This window comes from Equus caballus, chromosome 2 (genome assembly GCF_041296265.1).
Source record: "Equus caballus isolate H_3958 breed thoroughbred chromosome 2, TB-T2T, whole genome shotgun sequence".
NCBI classification, from domain to species: Eukaryota; Metazoa; Chordata; class Mammalia; order Perissodactyla; family Equidae; genus Equus; species Equus caballus.
In genome coordinates, this window is record NC_091685.1 from 40,373,476 (window position 1) to 40,398,773 (window position 25,298).

The 25,298-nt window shown below is 44.5% G+C and overlaps 2 protein-coding genes across 9 annotated transcripts in view; one reads left to right on the forward strand and one right to left on the reverse strand.

Moving 5' to 3' along the window:
• MTOR (mechanistic target of rapamycin kinase) overlaps positions 1-25,298 on the forward strand; it is a 119,477-nt gene that overhangs the window by 54,439 nt on the left and 39,740 nt on the right. For all 8 annotated transcript variants that reach the window (XM_070260934.1, XM_070260931.1, XM_070260933.1 and 5 more), the window contains one exon: positions 22,299-22,374. In XM_070260934.1, coding sequence (XP_070117035.1) covers positions 22,299-22,374 — 76 coding nt within the window. The remainder of the gene's footprint in view (positions 1-22,298; positions 22,375-25,298) is intronic.
• Positions 891-7,275, reverse strand: ANGPTL7 (angiopoietin like 7). The gene is made up of 5 exons (XM_001492433.6): positions 6,480-7,275; positions 3,958-4,058; positions 3,157-3,351; positions 2,273-2,471; positions 891-2,039 (listed from the first exon to the last, which is right to left on the reverse strand). The coding sequence occupies exons 1-5, from the start codon at positions 6,847-6,849 to the stop codon at positions 1,870-1,872; spliced, it is 1,035 nt and encodes a 344-aa protein (XP_001492483.1). The 5' UTR covers positions 6,850-7,275; the 3' UTR covers positions 891-1,869.

Below are 25,298 nucleotides of genomic sequence, written 5' to 3' on the forward strand. Positions count from 1 at the left end.
TGATCTTTTTTATTTTTTTGAGGAAGATTAGCCCTGAGCTAACATCTGCCACCAATCCTCCTCTTTTTGCTGGGGAAGACTGGCCCTGAGCTAACATCCATGCCCATCTTCCTCTATTTTATGTGGGACGCCTGCCACAGCATGGCTTGCCAAGCGGTGCCATGTCCGCACCCAGGATCCGAACTGGCGAACCCTAGGCCACCGAAGTGGAACGTGCAAACTTAACCACTGTGCCACCGGGCTGCCCACCGCCCCCCCCACCCCCCGCCACCGATCTTTTTATCCTCTCTTTCCTAGCAGTATTGTGCTGGCTGCCAGGGATCTCAGATTCCCCATCCTGCCTGTCCCATGGGATGCCTTCCTACAGTGTACTTCTCTGCTCACTTATTTCTTTGAAAATCCCCGAGATTCTTGTTTTTAAGGTTAAGTTCCCAAGAATCAAAGGACTGTAGGTACAGTAGAAAATACTGAGTAAGAATAATGGCCTACCTTATACTGACTGGTTCGAGGGAATGGTTCTTTTTGGCAAGGAAAAATGCCTTCCTAAAGGTCAAGATTATTTGACATCTGTTATGGCTAAAGATATTTTCCTTCTTCATATGTATTAGTTTGTTCAAGTAGAAAGTAAGAGTGTTGGTTTGCAGAGTGTTTTGAAGCCAGTGGTGGCGTTGGCCTCTGTCGGGGTTAGGTAGGTGTGCCAGAATCTGACCTCTTAGCAGTGGCTGCTGCCCTTTTTGTCCCTCGCTTTTTCATTTTTGGCTTCCTGCTCCTCCCTTGGTTTCCCTGAAGACTGCACCAAACTCAGAGTCTTTGTCACTGCTCACCCTCTGATTTTTCAGTTCCACTTTTTACCATGCTCTAAATGGTAATGGTAATCATTTAAAAACAAACACATTTTAAAGGAGTTTATTGTAGAAGGAAAAAGAAACTTTGAACGTTTAAAACAAACTACAATATTTTATTTTTACAAAGGAAAATACTTATACACAGCATGAACTATTAACCGTAGTGTCATCTACCTTAATTTTTCAGCCATTTTTTTATAGATAAAAGAGGAAGCTCTTTGAGCCCTTTTCTTACAGAGTAAATAGAAAATAGAATAGATACAGCTATATTGACTGTGACTATTTTAAGGCAGTTTTGTGCAAGCATCCACAAGGGACTTATCCCCACCTGCTGCTGGAGCTCCCAGCTGCCACTAGACCCACTTTAGTGTACCTGATTGAGGCCGAGCAGGGAAGGTGCTCAGAAGACACATGCAAGGCCCACTGCCCTGCGCTTTCCTCCAAGCGGGTCCAGCCTGGGTCGGCTCACTTCCAGCAGAACAGTTCTTGTCATTTTAAAAACAACATATAGACTGAAGGTAAAAATAGAACTGAAGGTTTAAAAATAGAAACTCCTCTCCTGCACCACCCTCCTCACTCCTTTCTCTCACACCCGAGACCCCTCCCGGAGGATCAAAATAGAATGGTTGTTTTTAGCAAAGGGATTTGTTTTCTGCCCTCACGTAACCTAGGCCTTAGAGTAAATGGATCAAGTGGTCTCACGATTATTATTCTTTCACAGAAAAATTATGTGGAAAAGAGAAGCCACTGCTATTTCAGGGGTCACAGGTAGAGAACCCACTCAGGCCAGCCCTCTGAGAAGTATGTGCCAGGACCCAATGTGTTCAAATACTTCATCCCATTTACTGTAACATCCTTGGTACATATAATTTTATTGTGCACCTCAGAGACTTACTCTCTCAGTGGAGGTTATAGGCCATTTTCTATCCCCACCCTTTCTATGCTCTCTTCCTCTCCTTCCGCACACTTGCCTAGCCTCGATTTGTCTCCATTTCTACTGCCCTGCTCCACAGCAGGTCTCTCTTTAGGGCTTGAAGTCTTCTGGGCGGATTTTCATCTCCACCCGTTTGAGGGAGTAGCTGGACCCATGCCAGCCATACCAGGTGATGCCATCCAGGTGCTTGTTGTGCTCGCCAAGGCGGTAGTAAACCCCGTTGAGGTTGGAATCTGTGCAGCAGTTGTACCAGTATCCACCTGGCACAGGAAACAGTACTAGTAAGCTGAGTATGTCCTCCCCTGGGAAATAGCTAAAAGATTAGACTTCGGGATTTGTCAAGTGTTTTTGAACAGTAGCTAAGCAATTAGAGCCAATATCAAAAAGAAATACCAAAGCCAGAATACCAGCTATGCAGTTATAAATTCACTCTTTCTCCTCAAGTGGGACTGTGGGCTCACCCCTGAGCTTGACCCCAGCCCCCTAATCTTACCTTTGCGGAGCTGTGCGCACTTATCTAAGCAGTTGTCATTGTCCTTGTCCTTGGTGCTGAAGGCTGTGTTGTTATGATAGATGAGGGCATCATTCCCCACATTGCCACTGTAGTTCCCCAGGAAGAGGCGATAACTGTTCAGTTCATTGCCCAAAACAAAGTGGCTGTACTCTGCGTAGCGCAGGTTGCCCTCCCAGTCCTGTCGGGAAGGAGGCAGAGCCTAGAAAAACTGCAGCAGGATTTTGTCTCATACTACCCTGCACCTCTTCTCTCTCTCCAGCCCACAGCCATACATCTTTTTTCTGCTGGGAATTTAGTAAGGCTCTATTCCTTGTTTACCACACTACCCTTGGAAAACAGGTCCCAAATCAGACTTCTCTCCTGACCCACCATATGGCCTTGGTTAATCTCTCTTTCTGTATCTCTTCATGTCCTTGTCTGTAAGGTGTGGATGTGTGTTTTTGCTGTATCCCACTCAGAGATGTCATGATGAAGTAGTTTGTCGTACTCAGATGAAGTAGTTTGAGAATATGGTGCTGCTTCAAGGCCTTTGATGAGAGTTGCCAACCAATGTCAATAAAGTTTGCACATAGAGGACTTTGTACCCCAGGCCAGAGCAGGGACCACAGTGTTTCAGCCCAGATGGCTGTTGGGTTAGTGTGCTCTGGCCTGAGTCCAGCCTCTTTCTTTGCACCTATAGCCTCACGTTTATGAAAAATAGGAAAAAACCTATTCTTTCTTAACTGTACTGCAACCTGCAGGAAAACCATCATAATAAATATACAAGCCTATCGTGAATCAGAACAGGAATAGTGCCCCCAGAATTGTGCGCAGCTGGGTGTGGCAGCCTGATCCAGTACCAGGGACCCAGGCCTTGTGCTCACCTCCATCTCCACACGTAGCCGGGTTGGCCGTCTGGAAAGCCGGTGGATGTGTTCATTCCCCAGCCAGAAATCCCCACGGATACTGCCAAAGCCCTGCTTGTACTGCTTCCAGTCCCGGTAGAAGGAGACAAGGCCACTCTTTCGTCTCTGAATGGTAGTCCAGCCACCGCCTGACGTCTCCATGTCACAGAATACCTGGAGCGGGGAGGGTGCTCTGGTCAGGGACCCGAAGAGACAGGCAGCAGGAGTGTGAGGGTGGGCCTCCCTACGTTTCTCCCCTCCCCGCAGAGCCAATGGAAGTGTGCACTGCCACAGTCACACTGGCTCAGGCGGCAGTGATTCCACTCCAGTGCTGCTGCGAGCCGGGGCAGCGGGGTGGTTTGCTGAGAAAGAATTCTCAAAAAATGAGGATGGGGTCAAGTGTACATATAGTTGAGAGGAAACAAAATCCAGATACTTCTGATATACTCTCTACATGTTCTCTTTTTCTCCTCCCCCAAAGAATAAGTGCTCTAGGACATGGCAAGAGATTTCAACTAGTTAGGTGGTGGTTATAGAATTATCTAATCTAGGTTAGAAGGTTTGGTATTTGGTTGAAAATTATTCGAAGGGGCAAAACAGATGCCTACATGTTTTTCCCCGATAAGTTGAGTGTTTGGATAGCTCTCTGGTGTTTGGTGTGTTTGTTTCTCTGTCTTGAGTTTTTCTTTCTTTAGTCTATGAGGAGCCCTGTCGTCCCCAGCCCTTTGAGGGGTAGAGGACAGATGGTAGAACATGGGCAGTGGGCTGTAAAGACCTTACCTCCAGCTCGGGGCTGCCCAGGAAGTCATCAGGAGGAAGCTTGTACACTCCAGAGATGCGGTAGTTCTTCTGGTAGAGGGATGAGCAGTCATAGATGGCATCTACAAAAGGAGCAAACCACAGGGATGAGCATCCAAACCCAGGGCTCTGTGGCAAGCACGCATTCCTGCTATATCTAAATTGAAAGTTAAAAAACTGAGACTTCATTTCTACCACGAAATTCACATGAGTTTTCATTAGTAGGCAGTGTCTGGATTTGGGAGAGTTGGGCATTGAGAGACCAAGAGGGGATGTATTTTGGCTCCCCTGGTGGTGAGGCTGGGAGATGGGGAAGCCCTTCACCTGGATAGCATCAATAGGTCAATCAACAGGTGGTTTCAGGTCAACTCTGAAGTAAACTATCCTGCTGTAGTTCTAGGCCATGAATTCTGGAAACGTTACTGTGTATGAGGGCCACATAACAGATGTTCCTGTTTAATAAATTCACCTTCTAGGACAGCCAGCCTCTATTACCAGAAAAGTCATGAGTATCTCATAGTGTCTGGTTTTGTTGTTGTTTCTTGGCTTATTTCTTTGTTTTTGTCGTCTTTAAGAGGTCGTAGCTACTGCCTGCCTGCCAGGACCCTAATTAAGGGAGATAGATTTTATAGTGTTTCCCCCTTAGCCTAACACTGCTTGATTCTCACATGAAAATGCAAACACCTTGAGGAGCCCTTGGAGGCCTTGCCCTGGCAGTGTTAGTAAAACAAGGAGATGAGAGCATTGGACAGGCTGGGTTTCACTCTGGGGTTGATTTAAAGCTTCCTCAGCTGCCCTGGGGTCTACTGCTTTATGCCTGATTTTGTCTCCCTGTTGTAAATATCGAAGAGCATTGTGGAAGAGACAGCCTTTCCTGCTAGGATTCAGAGAGTGGGAACTCTCACTGTCCAGAAGGCCCTTCTTGCTCTCTGTGTCTTTGGATTCTTTTCCTGGTGACCACCTCACTGGGCCTTTCAGAGGAGAGCACACAGATGGCAGATGGTGGCACTTCCTCCTGAGAATTGTCCCAGCACATTGGAGGAGGGGACAGGGGGGATGCCAGCCTTTGCCATCAGAGTTCTTCATTTCCTATTACTGATGAAAGCATCAACTTACTGCTTTCTCCAAATGGCTACCTGCTTAGAGTATAAAGGTGACTCAGCACCTGGTGAAAGAGAAGAAAGATAAGGAATGATGTCCTGGGCAAGAAGAGTAAGAGGCCTGGCAGGAGAGCTGCATTTGACCCCCAAGAAACTCCCTGCTAGGAGGTGAGAAAACCCCGTTTGAGGCCTAGGAAGTGGTGCCGTCGGATTCCTCAGTCAGGCCTGGTCTTCCTTGTGTCTGGTTTCATCTCACAGACCAAATTAGGACTCGCCTGCCTGGAAAGTGGCCTAAGAATACCTTTCAGCCCCAAACTGAGGGTCAGGAAGTACAGGCTTAGAAAGTGACTTACACACGTTGCCTTAGGTAACGGAATAGTCAAGCTTATTTCCTTGTAGAACTTTTTCTTCATTTGAACTGAGGGTTATCAGTGACTTAATTTGTTCTTCTTGACTTGCTTTATAATGTGACTGAAAGTTTTTCTATCAGCAAGAAACGACATATCTATGGGATAGGCTCCTTACAACTAATAATTTCCTGATAACTTCAGAAAACCAAATTTGTCTCTCAACAATACATTCATGTTGGGCCGTCTGAGCCAGGCTAACCAGAAACTGAAAGTTATTTTGCACAAGAAAACGCTAAATATGTCTTATTTTGGCCTACTAAAAATCCAAATTTCAGCATTGCATTTTCTTATTTCCTGTAGTATTTGGGAGAATTGTATCTGAGATCATGGGAAAAAAATAGAAATATGGGAATTGAGGACCCACAGGAGCCTCTCCTTTCCTGAACACAAAGGAATTCTTAGAATGGCTCTGAGCAGTGTCTGTACACTCAATTCTCAGCCAGTGAGGAGAGAGGTTTGCAGAGAGGATATAAATTTTCATTCATGCCCATTCCACTAAATCTTAGAGACATGAGACAATTGTTTTTGGCAAAACTTTTGCTTCCAGAGCAACAGGGGTTATGTTTTTGGTGTTTGTTCCTGCTTCCTTAGGAATGAGGGTACAGCTTGTCAGCTCTCGGTTAGGAAGTGGACCAATCAGGAGACTTGAACCATGTTTCTAAGACTTGCTGTGTGACTTTGGACAAAGCACACAATCTCTCTGTGCTCTAGGAAGGTAATTCATTCTTTCAATATGCTGAAACATTGTGTGAATAAGAGATCTATGAAGGTACTGGGTGAGTTTACAGAACATTAGAAATCAAAAGAAATACCCTGTAAGCCTTTACTAAAGAGAAAATAGAGCCAGTGACATGTACCCAAAAAAGTATACCCCAAAAGAACCAGCAGTAATCATTCTGGCAGCCAAGTTATATAGAAGCAATGCTATAGATGAGAGAGGCTCGGCTCTTTGAGGGGGAAGGTGGTGAGTAGTGTGAGGACGTGTTCTCCTTACCTGCCGAGGTCTGAGTGACAGTCTGCGCTGCCTGCAGCTGCATAATGTCAATCTGGTTGTTCATTTCGGAGTACTTGCTCTCGGCATCTGTGAGCCTTGACTCCATGCGCTTGGTGTTGCTCTCTAGTTCCATCACCTGCATGACCACGCTGACCCAGTCCCTCTCCTGCTTCTTGCTCAGCTCATTCAGCAGACTGCTTAGGTTGGCAATTTGGGCCTTGAGCTCCTTCACCTCCTCACAGCAGGCAGCCACTTTGAGTTGTGCAGGTGTCTTGAGCTTAGTGGGCTTCTGGGGCCACACCGGGTGGCTGACAAAAGCCACGACAAAAATGCAAAGCCAGGTCACAGGTGAGAGAATCTTTTTCAGCATCTTCCCTGGGCCTGGGTGAGGAAGGGTCTTCCCTTGGGGGAATCTGGATATGCCCAGCTAAGGTTTGCAGAGCTGCAGCAATTACAGCCTTACCCTTTCACTCTTGATGGGCTTCCCACTTTGTTGTTTTCTCTCTTGCCTTGCTCTTTGCTAGACTTTCTCAAAGCTTGAGTTTCTGAAAGCGCAGCTTAATTGAGTATCCTATAGCTGTCCTTCCTAAGCCTGAATGCTCTACAAAGTCAGCATCTTAAATATTGTTTGCTGCCTGCACCTCCACTCCCACCATGGCCGGGCATGGCGCTTTAGCCCCTCCCAGCTCATCTGGGAGGGTCAGGTGCCTGTTGGGTGAAGTCAGCGTAAACTTAGGCCAGAGGAGGGGAGGAGGGAGAAAGGGCCCAGTCTTCTCTTTCCTTGCCTGCACAGCCTGTGGGCTGAGATGAGAGGACTGAATTTGTGTGTTTCCAGTTTCGCCTATTAGATTATGCCCCTGCCAGCCACTGGCTCAGCTCTATCAGCAAGCAGGGCAGGGTCAAAAGAATTTCCACATTCCACTCTAAAGGTTATATAATCATGGAGTGAGCATAAGGTAGGCAAAGAGGGTTGCAAATAGGACTCTCTACTCACCCAGGGAGGCCTGTTAATGTAATCCATGCTATTTATATGAGGATCTGGTGTATTTGGACATCTTGCTGAATGTGCTTTTAGCAAGACTGGTTATTTCTTTCTCTGATCATCATTCAGTGTTTTACAAAACCCTCTTTCAACCTGGATTTCACACTAGCTCACATTTGAAAATTTCCAACTTAGAAAAGCTCTAAAAATAGAAGGGTAGAGTAAATCTCTTAGGAAGCAAAAAAAAAAAAAAAAGACTGTTATTTGTATCCACACGATTTGCTTTTTTTAACTTTTTTTTAACATGCTTTCTCCTTCAACAAAGAGTGAGCCAGTATTAGCTTCTCACAGTTGACATTTGGCAAGAAGGTGTCAGAGATGACAGCAGGGATGAAAACTTAGGACTTCTGGACATGGTTCTGGGATGGTCACTCACACTTCCATCGGTCTTTAGGCAGAACAGAGGACAGGCCCATCCTGGGCCATGGTTCTAAACTTGGAAAATATATTAAATCAGAGGGAAAAGAATCCCCATCACCTAATAAATCCATATCTAGAGTCTCAATTCCCTCTTTCTATGCAATCTGGTTTGCAAATCTGAAATTATTCTCTACATATGATATAGATCCCTGGAAATGGGAATATTGTAACTTTTATGTACTATATTTGAAAGACACTCTTCCTTTGAAAACAAATGGAAAAAACTTGGGATTTCAGCAAACCTTAAATTCTTAAAATGAACTTTTCACTCATATTTGGTGTGGGTCCTTCACACACAAGCCTGCCGCCTGACAACTCTCCTTCCCTGCCAAGAGCCCCCAGAGTCCTTTTCCAGTTGGGGCTTCTAGCTGCTCAGAAAGTCATTTCTGTTCAGGCAATTGGAGTTACCAAACACATTTTTTTTCTCTAAATCAAAAAGCAGTAGTGGATCAAGGTTTGTTTTCTCACCTCTCTAGTCTCCTTTGCCTACTAAGGGGTAAGGATGTTGCTGGCACCCTACAGCAACTTGTCATTCTGCCCAAAGGAGTCTGTTTAGAATTGGCATTGTCAGCCGGTCCCTGGTCTCTTTTTGCAAATACCTAGCCCAGCTGGGCACTGCAGTCTTAGCTGTATGGAGTTCATTTCACTAATGAGAACCTGGCCCCAACTGTCAGCATACAACAGAGTCATTTAGCAGGGTCTGCTAAACTCCATGAGGATCTTCAAGATGATCTGGCCATCCGGTGACACTGAGCTTAAACAGCATGTGTGCCACAAAAGTGCTGTGTGCTATACAATCATATGTAACATCACATGGGACCCTACCATCTTGGAGCTCCCGTGTAGCAACAAGGTAGAGAAAATATCATGGAACAATGGAGCTTTATGGATTCCCAGTCAGCTTTTTGTTTGTTCTTCCTAGTAGCTGCTTCCCCTGCCCAAACAGGAAAATATTATGAATAGATTTTCATATCAGGGAAGAAAATAAATCAGTCATTCCTATTTGCAACCCATGGAGCAATCCTTTCCAGGAAAGGTAGGAGGGGGTTCCTAAATTTGGACCAGAAGCATCTAGCTTTTAGCATGAGTGCCTACTCTCTGACACTTATTTTCTGGAAACTTATTTCTCACATAAGGTGTAAGTTGGAGACAGAAGCTTTTTTTGTTTGAAGATTTTCTTAAAGTGCCTAAGCTGCCCAAATGTCAATAAACCCTCCCAAAATTTTGAGAAAAATAGCTAATTATAAGTATTTCCCATGCCAGAAGATTATCTATCCTCCAAAATATCCACAACCCTCAGATGTCCTAGATTCTGAATTTCTAAAAGAAGGAAAAATAAGCCCTTGTTTTGAGTACAGCTAAGACGGTAAAGAAAACGAGGATGAATGCGGGGGACTAGAGCAGTTTTCCCTACTCTGAGAGGCTTCTAATCCCTTCTCTGCCCTTCAGTGAACAAAGTGACCCTAAAAATTGGAATAGACTGAAAGAATGTGGAAAACCTGGGTTGGACATCTTAGAGTTTTTCCTTTTCTCCATTTTGCTGGTGGTGAAAGGTGATCATCTTGGTGCTCCTGGGAAAAACGTTTATGAAAATAAAGCTTATGTTCTTAAGGAGAAAAGCCAGTGAGCTGTTACTAGCCTGGAACTTCTCAAAGACTGCGCAGTTGGAGCGACACTGCCTTGGGTGGCAGCACAGGCTGGAAGCATTCGGGCAGCCTCAGGATCACAGAGCTGAGAAGGCCTGGAGGTGGTCTCTCCCGCCCAAAGGGAGTGTCATGTCTCATTTTCTTGAAAATGTCCCCATTGGAGAGACTCCTCCTTTTGTAGTGTATTCCTGCCCCTGCCTCGTCTTAAACCATCACTTTCACAATTGGTGAGGGAGAGGAACAGCTACCCAGAGTACCAAACTCTCAGTTTGTTGAATGATTGCATCTCAGAAGAACCTGCCTTGTTGTTAGTTTAATTGTGTACTTCATGGGAATATTTTAGTTCTTCTGAAGTCTTTTGAGTCACAGCTTGTCTAATCATGTATAGCCATTTAATACCTGACCTTCTATCTCGCAGTCCTAGTTCTGTCTCACCTGAATGCCTAAGTCCATCACACAAGATCTTTCTGTCTCCTCCCTAAGCCTTCTAAATTCCACTTCTACCAAAGAGTGTGTCCTGGACTTATTAGAAATCATTTCTCTCAGGCCTCTTCTTAGAGCCTATTGTTTAATTATAGCACCTAGCAAAAGAAGTCTGTCTTTGGTCTCTCTCAGGACTTGATAGCAAACGTCTGTTCTGTTAGCCACCATGCAAGTTGCAGAACTCAGCGAAAGTACCAGCCCAGCCTCAAGTGCCTCACAGTCTAGTTGGAGAGACAGCCGAACTCTAGGACAGTGTGACATGCTAGGATAGGCGACAGGGAGGAGAAGTGCCCAACCCAGATGAACTTCTGGAAGGCCTCCCAAGGGAATTGATACACAGGTTTTACAGAAAAAGGAAGACGTAGCCAGAAGTGGGAGAAGGCAGTCTGAGCACAGGTGCAGCTGTGTGCTAGATCTTGGCTTACTAGGAGTACTCGAGTACTCGAGCGTGGTTTATGAGTCAAGAAGGGAGAGGAGTGGTAGTGAGAGTTAAAGCTGGAGAGGTGGAGGGGAGCCAGGCCTGAGGGACCCTCTGAGTGCAGGTTAGTGGCGTGATGATTATTCTGAGGACAGAGGGGCTGTGGAAGGAATCCAAGAAGCTTTTGTCTCTTGTTGCTTTGTTTTCCTGAGTCTCACCAGGAAAGTGGCTTTTTGTAGTTTCGAAACAAGATTTTTAACTGGAAATGGGTGGTTTAGAATTGTAGTGCATTCATATTAATGCCCTGAAGGAGTCATCTGGCTTGAGGATTATGGAGGCGGTATATGAAGGACTTTAAACACTTGGGTCTAGAATCAGACAAATCTGTATTCTAATCCCTTCCCGTCACTTGATACTTATATGACCCTGGGCAAATTACTTAACTTCTCTGAGTTTGCCAGTCTGTGAAATCGAGATAAGAATCGTAACTAGTTCACCTCACAGGACTTTTGTGAGAATTAAGTTAAATAAAGCAAAGGATTAAAATAGCTAAGACATTTTTAAATAAAAAGAATAAATTTGGTGGAATTACCCGACTAGAAATCAAGATTTATCATAAAGCTACAGTAAGTAATTAAGGCAGTGTAGTAATGGCACAAGGATAGACAAATAGATACATGGAACAGACTTATATGTCCAAAAAACAGGCCCACACATATATGGACACCTGATTTATGACAAGATAGCACCACAAAACAGTGAAGAAAGGACACTTTTCAAGAAGTTCTGCTGGGTCAACTAGACAGCCTTATAGGAGAAAAAAGACTCTGACCCTTACCTCACACCATATGCAAAACTTCAAGTCCAGAGGAGATTTAAATTCTAAGTGTGAAAGATAAAACTAAAGGTTCTAGAAGATAATATAGGAGATTAGCATCTTGGGATAAGCAAAGACTTCTTAAGATTCAAAAAACCTTAACCATAAAGGAAAACATTATTAAATGCAATAAAAGGAATCATCTCTGCCCTTTGGAAGACATCGTAAAGCGCGTGAAAAGGCAAGATGTCTCCAATGTATACCTCTGTGTATACTGTATATATACAACTCTTATCAAACAATAAAAAGTGGTCAATTAAAAGATCGGCAAGAGATGTGAATAGGCACTTAGTTCACAAAAGAGGATATTCAAAAGGCCAGTAACACATGAAAAGCTGCTCAAGCTCATTAGTCATTATGGAAATTCAAATTAAAACTATAACATGCCACTACACACCAACCAAAATGGCTGAAATGAAAAACGCTGAAAATACCAAGTGTTGATGAAGATGTAGAGCATTGGGATTTTCATGCACTTCTGATGGAAATGTAAATTGGGAAAACCACTTTGGACAGCAGTTTGTCCACTCCTGTTTATCCCGGAGGCCTGTGTAAATGGCGTATCTGATTGCTTCCACCTGGCCTGTTGGCCTGTCACTTAACCTTCATCACAGCCTGAGGGGCCACACGCAGAAGCTAATGTTGAGGACAAACCAAAGAAAGTAACTTGTCCCCATTAAAACAGCCATCTCTCTGGGCTACCGTATCCCCCGTAATTTATGCAGGAACCTAACAAATCTTGCCTGTCCCCAAGGAGGAATCAAATGACCATTACATTGCAATTGCAGAAAATCACTCTTAGGCAGAGACAAGACCCTGTCAGGGGTGCAGGACAAGATCACAAGTCCACGTGCAGCCACGCCAGGGCTGCAGAGCTTCCCTTCAGGCCAGACGTCTGCTGCCCTCACTTGGGCAGCACTAATTGGAAAAGAGGCCTGGAACTCTTCGAGAAAGTTAGAAAAATTGAGCCAGTTGTGCTTGAGCACCAATTAATGGCAAGGGTGACTGAGCTTTACAGTCTTCCAGCATGGGGCTTGGTGGGCAGACAAAACCCACTCTGTGTCTTAATTCTAAACACATGTTCCCAAAGTGTCACTATTGTGTTGCTTGGAAGTACGAGTCCTGCTTTTACAGTTGTTTCCTGGCTTCCAGAAAAGGTACACAGTCTTGTTCTTTTCCCGCCCCTCTGCAGAAGAAAAAACACTCAGTCCAGAGGGGTGAGGATTTGCTCAAATCTCCTCACTTCTTAGCAAAAATACGTTCCAAACCTCTAGGCTCGTGCTGACTTCAAACGTGCCAGTTGTGCCTCTAGGAATCTGTACCCCTTGTGGAAAAGCTCCAAGCAGCAAAGAGTGGGTGGACAGAGGAAACCCTGTGTGGCCAGAGCACAAGCACAGATTGTATCTTTCATTCTTAGCCCCATCTTTTTCTTTAATGTCCTTTTACGTCCAGCCATACCCAAGAGGTCAGGTCTCTGACAGGTCACCAGTGGAGCATAACTTTACATCTGGCTGCTCTGAAGACTTCTTACAGGTTCACTGTACAACAGCTTGCCTTTATAGAGCATCTTACAAACCCCAAGGAAAGCTGCTTTTTCAGTGCATCAGTGAGGAGCTGTACGAAGGGAAGAGTCCTAGGGTTTCTCCTAAAGCTGACCAAAAGGACAGAAGGTCTTTCACTGCAGCCCAAGACCATTCTAAGGGGAGAAGCTTGCTGGAGTTCAGTAGTAAACCTCTGCTCTTCCACGGCATCTGGCTCATCCTCAGCAGCACCTTGAGAGTTACAGGGACCACTCTTATGGTGAGTTAGAGCTTCTGATTTTTATGTATCCCTGTGGGAGGGGAAACAAACTGCTGGCGATTAAACTGTGTCACAGTACTCTGAAAACTTAAATTGTATGCCGTATCATGATTTCAGAGATGTTAAAGTGTGAAAAAAGTGTGCGTCTTAGAACTTAAACAATACGGTAGGTGCTGGGTTCTGCCCCATGGATGCCTCTGACACAGTGTGTCCCAGTGATGATGAAATATATCAGTGGTGACGCCGCTGGTCTCTCCAAATTCTTTTGGATATCTCATTGGCTGTAAATCTTAGTAATCCAATTATAGTGTCATGGTCCTCTTCTGTCAGTTTTTCCTTACCAAGAAAGTAGGCATATTTTTTTCTTTTCCCTTATCCCAGAATGGGCATCAGTATTTCTACAATGTGGCCTAACTCCTTAATGGAGTAGAAGGCCAGCTCACATCTGCTTATGCAATTAAGTGTGGAGAGTTCAAAGCTGCCAAATCACTAGTTGCCAGCTCATTTAATTTTTGTTTCCCAACTTCATCCACATAATAGACTGAGTCAGAGCTCGTGGACATGGAGAAGCCAAGAAATCAGAATTTTACCCAAAATATCAACTCTGCTTTGAGTCAAGGCAGTTGAAAATTAGCTTTGGATTCAGTCTATCAGCCCTCCCCGTTTTGTTCCTTTTCACCTTCCTTTTCCTGACAGTGTCTTCTTTCTAATCATCTCTCTCAGAGCTCTTCATTTTGCTTTGGATATGAAGAAGCGGAAAGGAGGAGAAAAACCTCCAGGCCTCACCAGAAAAGGAGCAGTGCTCATTGTTGTAGAATAAAAAGATAATGGCCAATTTGTCAAGAAGTGTTGACAAGAAAGATAAAGTTGGAAGTAATTAACTGGCTGACATGCTGGGAGTGATGCGCCTGCCAGTAGCTCCCTAAATCAGCCAGAGCCTTGGAAATGTGACAGCCATTCTTCATTTTTACAACATGCCTCTGTCAGGCCCCTGGGTTGGAAGGCCAGCACAAATCGTGTACTTTGACTCTCTGGGGCTGTGCGGCCTCTCAGTGCCTTATGCAGGGCTGTGCTAGGGCACCTGGCCCTGCGTCCAGCCAGGAGGGCCTAGAAGTGATGTGTCAAATGGGACAGCTTGCTGGGCTATTGCTGAGCACTGTGTCCATCCTCAGAGGATGGGCACTCTGATTCCCAGAGCCAGCTTTGCAGACTTCTCCAGGACAGATAACCTAGGGAGTGTAGAGTGCTGAAGGTGAGCTCCTGAGCGGCACTCCTGGGGGCCTGGTAATCTGACAAGTGCTGCTCTCAGCTAGCCAAGAGGCTGCGCCCACACACTGGGTTCATGCAGGGCATCTAGCAGCAGGCTGGAATGATTGTGTGGCCATTGCAAGTAATTATGAAGACTCTGGATAAAATGGGAAATGCCTGTTACGTGAAAAAGCAAAATGCAAAATTGTATGAATGCTCTGGTCACTACTAGGTATAAAATATGTATTTATTTATACAGAATATGCACTGGTGAAAATAGTATTTTGAAGGGGTAATTATATTGTGGTGAGCTTCCCTCACCCAAATTTTTCGTAATTAAACGAAAACGACATGCCTCCCCCACCAATCTTGAAGAGAGGATTTTTTGTCTCCCTTTCCCTGATATACCCAGCTGTTAGCATGCTGTCTCTTTTATTGTTAAAGGCCCCCATTTTCTCACATACAGAGTTAGCATGGCCTCTTAAGTATTGTCACAGACATATCATTTAAGCTGTGACCAGACAAAGTAAGGGGCTAAGGCACAGTAAGAGCTCTGTCTCCTTCAGCTGCTCTGGACTGCGAGTCAGGAACCCATTTTGATTGTCCCTTTGATCACCCCAGGTGAGCCACCTCTCTTGCACCAAATCTTTTTATTTTGGTGCCTTAGGTCCCCAAGAGCTCCAAGGACACCTTTTAATGAGGCCAGCCTTCTCTTTCTTAATGTGTAGGAAAAGAGTAAAGTCACTTTTCCTAAGTTCCTGAAGCAAGAAAGGAAATCTGACCCTGCGAGACTCAGGGCTATTTTCATCACCTGACCCCGGCTTTCAGTGGTAACTCGAAGGCCTGTCAGTCTGCCTTTGTTTCCTCGCTGCCTGTGTGTAAACTGCCTCCCACTGCCTTTCTCCATGTCACATCTCAGATGTTCTCACGTTGCCCTCTGTCTTCATTGCTGTGGTTTTTGCTTTTAAATTACCCTATTCAAAAAGAGACTGTTGCATCCTTCACTTCCCCCGGGCATTCTGCTGCTCCCCAAGTCCCAGGGTCTCTGCCTGATAAAGACATCAGGACCTGGTCAACCCCAGATCTTCCTAGTTCTGTGTACGAATCAAGCTGTTTTGTCTTTTGTCATACATTGGGCACAGAGCTAAGTGCCAGTGCTGGGAGAAATGATGGGGTGATCAGAAGCAGGTACCCATCTGAAAGAGAAACAAGAAAAAGTACTTGATCTGGTGGTAAGGACTTGAAGCAGTGTCCAGCTTGGCCTCATCTTGGCTGCTCAGGAGCTCCTCAGTCAGACCTGCCGAGGTCCCCTCTCAGCTGTGTTGCATGTGTCACCAGCCTGGTGCCAAGGGAATTCAGAGAATTCTTACTTGACAGGGAACCAAATAAAACGCAGACTGTGGTATGCACTAGAAATAGACAGGAGGAAGAACGCCTAGAGCCATTTAGGAAGCGTGTGTATCATCTTCATGAGTTCCTGCTGGGAGCACTAGGAAGGCCTAAGCGGCCCCCAGATGTGACTGCTGATGCTCCTCTTTGACTGACTCACACAGGCTCAGGCTTTGTGTTGAACCTCACTTTCCCTTAATAGCAGAGATCACCGAGACGTCAAGGCTAAGCGATGAAGTTGGTCACCAAAAGAGCCATACAAGAAGGAATTACCAAGCCAGATTACTTTGGATTTGACATCAGTCCAGAAGCCTATGGAGCAACAACTTAGAAAACCCATCAAGAAACAAGAGTTCTTCAGGTCTCTCTTCAGGTGGTAGGGATGGCATTTGAATGCCAAGCTGGAGACCCTCTTGTTGCTTTGCTGTGAGTCATCATCAAGACCTTGAGCAATGGCCGACCTCTTCTGTCAGTCTCATCCTCAGTAAAACTAGTCACCACCTGTGCATGAAAAGCACTGAGGAAAAGCTTGAAAGGGAAAGTCATGGAGAAGTAAATAGGCCCCGCTCCCAGCACTGGCTTGTCAGCCATCACTCTTGACAGGGAACCACCAAGGAAATGAGAAGCCCCTTCACATCTGAGTCACTTACTCAGCTCACACACTTTCCCTACTTTTAGAAAGAGATTTTCAGAGAAGGGAGAAAAGATGCCTGGTTTAATCTGTTTGATATAGAAGACATTGAGGCAGTTTCTTATCTGTGTTTGTTAATTCTGCTCAACCCTAGAAAGTGTTTCCCTCAATTGCCAAGAATTTTCCCAGTTTCAAGCTCTTGAACTCAGCTTCTTTTAATAAAAATTAAATCTTGGGGTACGGGAGCTGGGTGGGGAATGAATGAGTGGACATGTCTGTATCATTGCGTCTTACCCTCTTGATAGCTTAATTCACTGTGTTTTCCTGTCTCTCTTCAGTGTCTCTCTGACACCAGGTTCATTTGTGGGCTCTGGGTTTTATTGTGTGGCTAGGCACTTCCTGTTTGCTCTATAGATTCACAGCTGTAGAAGATCTCGACTGGATGTTCTCACTGGAAAATGGAGTAGCATACAGATAACACCTCTCCCCGTGTTAAGACAGCAGCAGGAATCGGTATCCGCTGGCTTAGAAAGTTTTTGTGACACAGCTCTCTTTTCCTTCTGGCCTCTGCGCATGGAGAGGAGATGGGAAATCTGGTCGACCTGTCATTTCTGCACACTTGTCGTGGTCACGTTGCTGCCTAAGCCTCCATCTCTCTAAACGTGTGTGTTGTGGGATCGTTTTAACCAGACCAATGTCAGTGGGGTCTGGTTTGTGTTGTTAAGCACTCCTCTGCTGTTGGGTGGGGGCTTTGAACAGTTTGCCCTTTTGAAGCTTCCAGCATTAATTGGGAAAGACTGAGGGGCACACAAAGGAGCGTTTATAGAACAGGCTGTAGAAAACTTCCAGCTGCCCAATAAATAAGAGTTCCTCATTAGGGAAGCTTTTGAGCAAAGACGATTTCTTTACATGAGCCAAACATACAGTCTCTCCCTTCAGTCTCATAAAACGACATCTGAGTTTAAAAGGGGACTATTTAAAGGAGCCTTGTGTCACCCAAGTATGCAGAAGACTGGAGACTTAGTAGCTGGGAACTCCTGAGCTTCCATAGAGGCTTATTTATCCCACACTTTGCGTTCTGGGCTCTGTCTATAAACCTGGCAGCCTTGAACAAGCTGCCTCGGAAAAGCCTGCTGGCAGCATGGCTGACTTGTGTTGGGCAGATTTAAGGTGTGTCAGTAGCTTCTGAAAGGAACTAACGAATAGGGGATGGGAGCTTAGGGGTCAGAGGGGAGTGTTAGCCACAGTATCAATAAGGAAGTTAAAGTGGAGGCACTGTAGGGCTCCTTTCTCCTGCATGGGAATTACATAGAGAGAGAGAGAGAGTCAGCTAATTGAAACATCCCATCCAGTGCTTCGTTCATTCATTTTACAAGTATTGACTGGGTGCCTACTGATGCTGAGACACTGCCCCTCCCATTGCAGAGTTTATAGTATACTCTTAGTTATTACTTAAGATTATTTTAAATGGTACAGTTTTTAAGGGCAAGGATGACATCCAATAGCCTGTGACCTACTGGGCCAGTTTCTTCATATATAAAATGGGAATATTAATAATAGTGTCTGCTTCATAGGATTGAGATTACACAGATAAGCAGTAAGCATGGTGCCTGGTGCATAAAGTGAGCTTTCAATAAATTTAGATATCTTTTTGTTGTTATAATATGTTGCCTCCCATGATAGAGTACCAGAAGTCATGGAGGAAGGAGAAAAAGTTGAAGGTCACAAACAAGACGACACACTTTCTTGGCCACCAAGAGTTTTGTTCACTTACCTCTCCAGAACCTCTACATCTGCGCTTGCGTTCTCCAGCAGCTTCGTAGGCATGCCTGGGAGACTCCACACAAGGAAGGAAGAGAGCACTGTAACTTAAGGAGAAAGCTCTATTGGAAAGTAAAATCAAAACAGGGAGGAGGAAGGAATAAAGAGGTGATAGCAGCTGGTTAACTTAAAATCTCTACTCTGAACAATTGAAAGTGGGTGTGTACAGTCTCCTTTCCTTCAGGTCCTCAAATCAGAGACCAAGAATTTAATAGTTGGGGGGCCGGCCCCGTGGCCAAGTGGTTAAGTTCATGCACTCCACTTCAGCAGCCCCGGGCTATGCCGGTTCAGATCCTGGGCACGGACCTAGCACCACTCATCAAGCTATGCTGAGGTAGCATCCCACGTGCCACAACTAGAAGGAACCACAACTAAAATATACAACTGTTTACTGGGGGGCTTTGAGGAGAAGAAAGAAAAATAAAATCTTTTAAAAAAAATTTAATATTTGAAAGAGACCCTTTCTCAGACTGATCCCACTCATTTTTCATGGGTGTGTTTTAGTCCATTCAGTCAACATTGTAATTTTTCAGTGATTGTCCTTACTGTTGGACAAGCACTTATCGTGGATCTCAAGGTACACCCCCAGTTTTCATGGCAGTCACTAAAAGTCCTGGTCGGTAGTTCCCCCAGTGAGCCCACCCGCTCTCCTTCCTTCCCGCTGGGCTCTGTCTGCATCCTCACCTGCCTCCACACACATCCAAGTGGGAAGTATTGTGCAGATGCCTTTTTTGGACTTTCTCTTGAAGGAGTTGGGACCATATCATGAGTTATTTTTTTTACTTTACTATGTCAGTCTGTCCTTAGAGGAAGTATTTCAAAGCCATAGCAATATTAAGGTAAAATTTGTATTTCTCCTCTGAGATCTGTAGTCACTTCCTGATTTTGATCAGTTTGTTGCAAAACTCTTCTTTTTATGCACAAGGAGTGGGTGAGTAGGGTGGGAAGAGGCTTTTGCTTGTTTTTGTGTCGCTTTATCCCCAAAGTGAGGCAAGCTGTGGTAATGTTTATAAATTTTCTTGAAAATAGAATGTTCCAGAACACAATGTTGGGAGACATTTGTTAGAACTCCTGGATTTTCATGTCTGATTCTTGGTGTTAGCGTCTTTTGGTTCAGGCAAAGAACACCTTATCTTCCTCATCATCAGAACAGTTTATTCCTACCAGGGCCATCCCAATAGTTTATGTTAGAACTAAAAATAAGATATATATCATATAATTATATATATTTATATGATATATTACTTATTTGATTATAATATGTAGAATATATACTGGCTTTTTTCCTGTCTTCTTATGCTTCAAAAGTCTTTATTTGGGTTCAGGGGACTAGATAATCACAAATCCATACCCAGTAATATTAATTATTAATACAGTTTATCCACCCCCATGTGAGCAGGCAGCAAAGTTGAGAACATGACTTACAGGGCCAAAAGGAGTGGGGAACTGCTTCACAGCGAACCTGCAGTGGAGTTAGTCCCTTTGGGCTTTGCTTTTCATTCTCAGCTTAGAAAAACTCTAATAGGGCTTCCCAAAGGAAACCATAATGTTATGGCTTCACTTTGAAATTAAAAACATTTCTGAATCCTTCATCAGACTGTCTTATTGAGAACATTCTGGCTGATTACTTTGCTTAGGACCAGCCCAGAAGCACCAATGGATCCACTCAGGAGATCCCACATGAGGTTGCCTGTAGGAGAGAGAGGGATATCTGTACGGTGACTTTCCCCTCTGGTTGCAGAGCCTGGAGCCTAGAGTTTGAGCACCAAACTCGAATAGTCCCATTCAGGATGAGTTTGGAACTTGCCTTGATTTCCTAGTGCTGGCTCAAGTCTCAGTCCTAGATGTGTTTTTTCTGTACACAAGCATATAACTGTGTTTCTAGCAACTTCCATCATTCAACAAAAACAAATGAGGGAAGAAGCATTTATATGGACCTGCTTAGCAATTTCATATCCATTATTTCACTGAATTCCCTGAAGAACCCTGTGAAGGAGGTAGTATTAGCCCCAATTTATAGATGAGAAATTTAAAACTCAAAAAAGATGACTTGCTTATGGTCACATAGCTTGTAAGTAGCAGAACTGGCCCTCCAGAAGTGTGAATTCAAGTCTTCTGACTCCAGATCTGAAGCTCTCCACCCCCACTCTGCCTTAACAAAGAAGAGACAGAGGGCTGCTTCTGACCCTATGGGGCCTGCCTACGCTCATCGTGAGCCGGGGGAGGATCACTGCCCTCACGGGCCTTAGTTTCACCAAGCGTAAAACAGGACTGATCACACCTTCCTTCCCACTCTCAGGGATGTGTGAGGACAAAGGAGTGATAGCCTGGAAAGATTATTTGAAATGTGCTTTGTAAACATGAGGCATTAGATTATTACTTTCACAAATGTTAACTTCTCTAGTTCCTCCCATTTCTGGGCAGTTCCCTCTCAGTTTTATTGGAAGAAATGTGGCGGAATTTGAATTTTTTAAAATAATATTTATAACAGCAATCTCTTGCCATACTACCACATTGAACCCAAATCCTGGAATTTCCCAAAGCAACTTAAAAATTAATTCTAGTCAAGTGGACAGTTTGTACTCAAGGCAATAAACCAGATCCTTGCTCGTTAAACCAGTCTAGACTCTCAAGCTGGTCTGTCACATTTTGCTCCCTACCTATAAACAGATAGAATCATTGTGCAGCGACTTTTTCAGGCCTGCTCGTTCCCTCTTTTCCTTCCTTCCCTAACTCACGCTTCTGTTTAGTGTTGGGTTAGTTGCTGTTTTCTCTCATGTTTACGTAAGTTCCTATTGGAACAAGGGTCTGAGCCCCACGGCTCTCCTGCTCTCAGGATCTCTGCAGCCTCTCTGACGAAACGCCTCCAGGCCCCAACCCTTCCAGTGCTACTGCTCCCCTGCCCCAGTACAGTCACAGTCCTCCCCCCCACCTGGCCACATACTGCCTACAGATGACATCAGCAAAGTCGTGTAGTGTTAGTGAAAAGCATGCTCTGCCAGAGAGACCAGGCAGGTAGCTCTGGATGTGGTCCCCTCACAGCCTGCTGCAGAGTAGGGGGTGGTCCTTGAGGAGGGTCTAAGGACGCATCTGAATTTGAAGGAGAAGGGTTCTGTGAGGGGAGCAGTCAAGATGGTTACACAGCCACGGACCCTGGGGTTCTCTGTCATTGATGTGGATGACCCAGCCTCAGTCCCACTTCTGTGTCACCCACAGAGCCCGATGGTTCCTTCCCCCTCCCCAAAGCTCCAGTACATGTTGTATATTCTAGTTGTAAGTCCTCCTCATTCTTGTGTGTGAGCACTGCCACAGCATGGCTGCCGACAGACAAGTGGTGCGGTTTCACGCCCGAGAACTGGACCTGGGCTGCCGAAGCGGAGCGCGCCAGGCTTCAACCACTAGGCCATCAGGGCTGAGTCCCAATGATTTTCTTTTTTAAAACAAGATTTAATGTACATTTATTCTTAACACATGGAAGATATAATGATTTTATACTGAATAAATGATATTCATTAAACCAGAGGAAAAGGAGGAATTTTCATTGTTTTTTTCTAAACTACATTATCTTGAAACCAATTATTTTTATTTATTTTATTTTGGTGGTTCCTATTACTGAAGGCAACTGATGAGAAGAAGTAGGAGTTAGAAATTTAGAGGCACCTCATCTGGTTGCGCTCTACACCAGGGATTATTTTGGATCTAGGGTTTCTAGTTTTTAAAAAACAGACGTATGCTGCCTGACTTTCAATATTTGACAGGAAACCAGTCTCTGCTGGTTGGAGGAAGGGCCCCAGAGCGAGCATGGCTTCCTATCTACCAAATGTTGCCCCCTCAAAATTAGGAGTGTGGGATCAAGACGAAACCATTCCTCAGATGATGTCATTCAAGTTGAGCTTTCTGGGTGGTAATAGATAATTGATGCTTTCTCTGCATCTGCAAGACATTGTCCCTAACATACCGGTGAGCCATTAGCCCACAGGTGACCCCACACCTCTTACCCTCCGACACGTTGAGTGTAACCACCTCTTCCTTTTGTTTTCCCAGCATTAATAATAAGCTACAGCAACCAGAGGCAGCTGCCGGGGTGTTAGAATACGCCATGAAACACTTTGGAGAGCTGGTAAGTGCCTCATTCCTTTTAGAAAAGCAAGGGGTAGTAACTTGGCTAGGGAGACACTTGGCCACAACCTTGAGAAATTTACTTTCTTTTTCTGTTTTTTTCCCCAATGATAACAGTCTAATGCTGACTTACCTGTATCTTAAGGATGAAGGAGACAAAGGCTATATGGACTATATTCAGACTGAATGTAGCTCATGAGAAGAGAATCTATATCGATAAATAAATACATTTGTTTATGTCTATAAATAAATCTGATACACATCAAACTCTTAGCATGTGCCCAGCCCTTTGCTAAGTGCTGTGTGAGCTTCATCTAATTCCCTCCTCACAAGAACCCTATGACTGGGTACTACTGTTACCCCCCTTTGCAGATGAGAAGACTGTGGTCCCAACAGATTAACAACCTTGCCTAAACTGAGAGAGTGAGTAAGTGACAGAACCAGGGCTGGAACCCAGGCAGTCTGGTGCCAGAGCCCAGGTGTTTCACCCTGACCTGAGTTATCTTTGTGTCATCTGTGGCAGCTAGCATTGCTGCTGGCCCACAGTTAACACTCAGTACATACTTCAGAAGAAATCAAAGCCAATTCTCCAGAAAAAATATATTATAATTTATACCTGATATTGAGGGATTGTTCCATTTCATTATTGCTTACATAGCTTCTTCTCTCCTATCATCTTTGCTCTACCAGTATTAAAATGTTTCCATTACTCTCTGTGGTCCTGGGAGGGTGCTTTGGTAACTTCCTAACTGCATATAAGGCATCGACTTAATCAATTTAGCATTGACTTCCTGGAAGGTCAAGAAGTTCTGGGTCCATATATTTGATGAGGAACCTTTCATTAGTTGTGTAGGTCACTTACTCTGGTTTGCCTTAATCAAGAGCCCACTGTGTTAGAGTGAAGAAAATTGTGACTACTTCAGAGACTTTTGCCTCACACAAGGGCTAGTAAATTGGACTGAAACTTTTAAGAGAATATTTTGCCATCTTGAGCACATATCTGTAACTAGACTAAGAAAGCACCTCTCCAGATGACAAAACAGAAGCGACGACATCTCATCCATCTTTGCCACAATCCTTGTTTGCAGAGGGAAGAAAGTCAGCAGAGAGGGCACTTAATGTAGTCTACCCAGACAAAGATGTCCTCTCCTTTGATATCCTTAGAGCTTTAGACCACAGTGAGTGCTGATCGAAACAAGGATTCCACAAACATCTGGTGTTCAGGTGATCTGCCAGCAGATAGTTTCTACCCCAGTGGCTCAGAGTGCCAACCTTAAATGAAAGTTCCTCCGTCTCCAAGTTCTAAAGGTGGTCATTAGCTCCAGGATTATTGCTAAACCCATGGTGGATTTTCTGTTATATTTAGGTAGCTGAATCATATTAAGCTTGACAATGGTTTGCTTTTTCTTGGCAGAGCCTGTGCTTTTTCAGCACAATTTATGTAACAGCAATCTCATTAGCATTTTGTGTGATTCATTGCTTAAACCTTATAGTTTCTGCAATCTAGTGCAATTCAAAATATCCTGCCCTGTCTCTGACCTGCTCCTTATGCTGCTCCCTCGACTTTCTGCTTGTTCATACTCAGTGTATGCCATACATTAGTTATTAGCCCCTTTTCTCTTTTCCACCCAATTTAGAAATTCAAAATGGGAAATATACCAGTGTTACTTTTTAATTTAAGAGTTTTTAATTTTACAGTCTCTTTGCAGTCACTCTTTTCTAAGTTTTCTCTTTCATATTTAGGTATAATAGAGAGGCGCTATTCTACACAGGCTTAGAAAATAAAGCTTAGATAGTTTTACCTTCCATGGAGCCAGATATGCCCATTTTGTCAAACCCCACTGCAGCTGACACTGGGGAAAGGACTGTTGTGACAGCAGCAGTAGTGCAGGGGCAGCAGAGGGGCTTGGCTCTGCTGAAAACAAGTGAGGGGAAGTAGGTACAAGCTAACAACCTAAAATAGAAATGACCTCCTTACAGAGGTTCCAGAAGAAAAGACCCTTTCAGAGTGCTTAGCAGAGTAGCTGTCAGTATATATATTACTCAAATATCAGTTTCATTTAGAAAGCAGACGAGGATAATGGGGGAAACTTAATGTGGGCCCTGCATTATATCATACAAATTCCACTGCAGAATCATTGTTGTTAAAGAAATCCCTAGAGAGGCACTACCCTGGCCTGGTAGAGAAATAGTCATTTACCAAGCTGGTGATGAAGAAGCCCAGAAGACAACTGAGGTGGAGGACAGGTGGAGGGCAGACAGAGACATAAAACAGTCCCCTGACCATTTAGAGAGCCGGACTCTGCACCTTCTAGACTGCAGCACCTCTCATTCACATGGCCAACACTGAATTTCAGCGTGGCACACCATCTGCTCGGGTAATGGAATCCATCCTTTGGCCCCTGACACTGGTAAAGCTGCCAAGTGCTGAGCAGGAGGGAACATTGGATGGGAGACTGTAGAAGAATGGGGGAAAGGTTTTCCAAAGAATTTTAAATGGTAGTGTGATATTGTATTTTAAATTATTTCCTGAAAACTTAAAAATGTATTAAAAAATGCAGAGAATCAAGAGCTTTTAAAAAGTGAGTTGTTTTCCTCCAGCAAATATGCAGATGTGGCCTGATCTTTCTGGCCCCATCAGGAAAGCAGCTGCCATCCCTGCCATGTGGCCCACCATCAGAACTCCAGCAGATCAAGGCCTTGCCATCCCATGGGAGCTCTGGTCAGGGCTTCCTGCTGTCCCAGATGATTTCCCCTGTCCTCACATCCCTGAATGCTGGAATTCTGGTGTCCCCTGTGTCTGGGCAGGAAGTGATGCAAGGAGGATCATGGCCTGACATCTGCTCTCAGATCCCAGGATCATTCCATCAGTGTGCCAAGGAATCTGCATTTCCACCATGACCAAACATACCTCCAGATATTCTG

Coding starts and splice junctions, on each gene's coding strand:
- ANGPTL7 (XM_001492433.6), bottom strand. CDS start 6,849: ATGCTGAAAAAGATTCTCTCACCTGTGACCTGGCTTTGCATTTTTGTC. Junction 3,352..3,957: donor TGGGCAGCCCCGAGCTGGAG/GTAAGGTCTTTA, acceptor TCCCCGCTCCAG/GTATTCTGTGACATGGAGAC. Junction 2,472..3,156: donor GGCTACGTGTGGAGATGGAG/GTGAGCACAAGG, acceptor CCTTCCCGACAG/GACTGGGAGGGCAACCTGCG.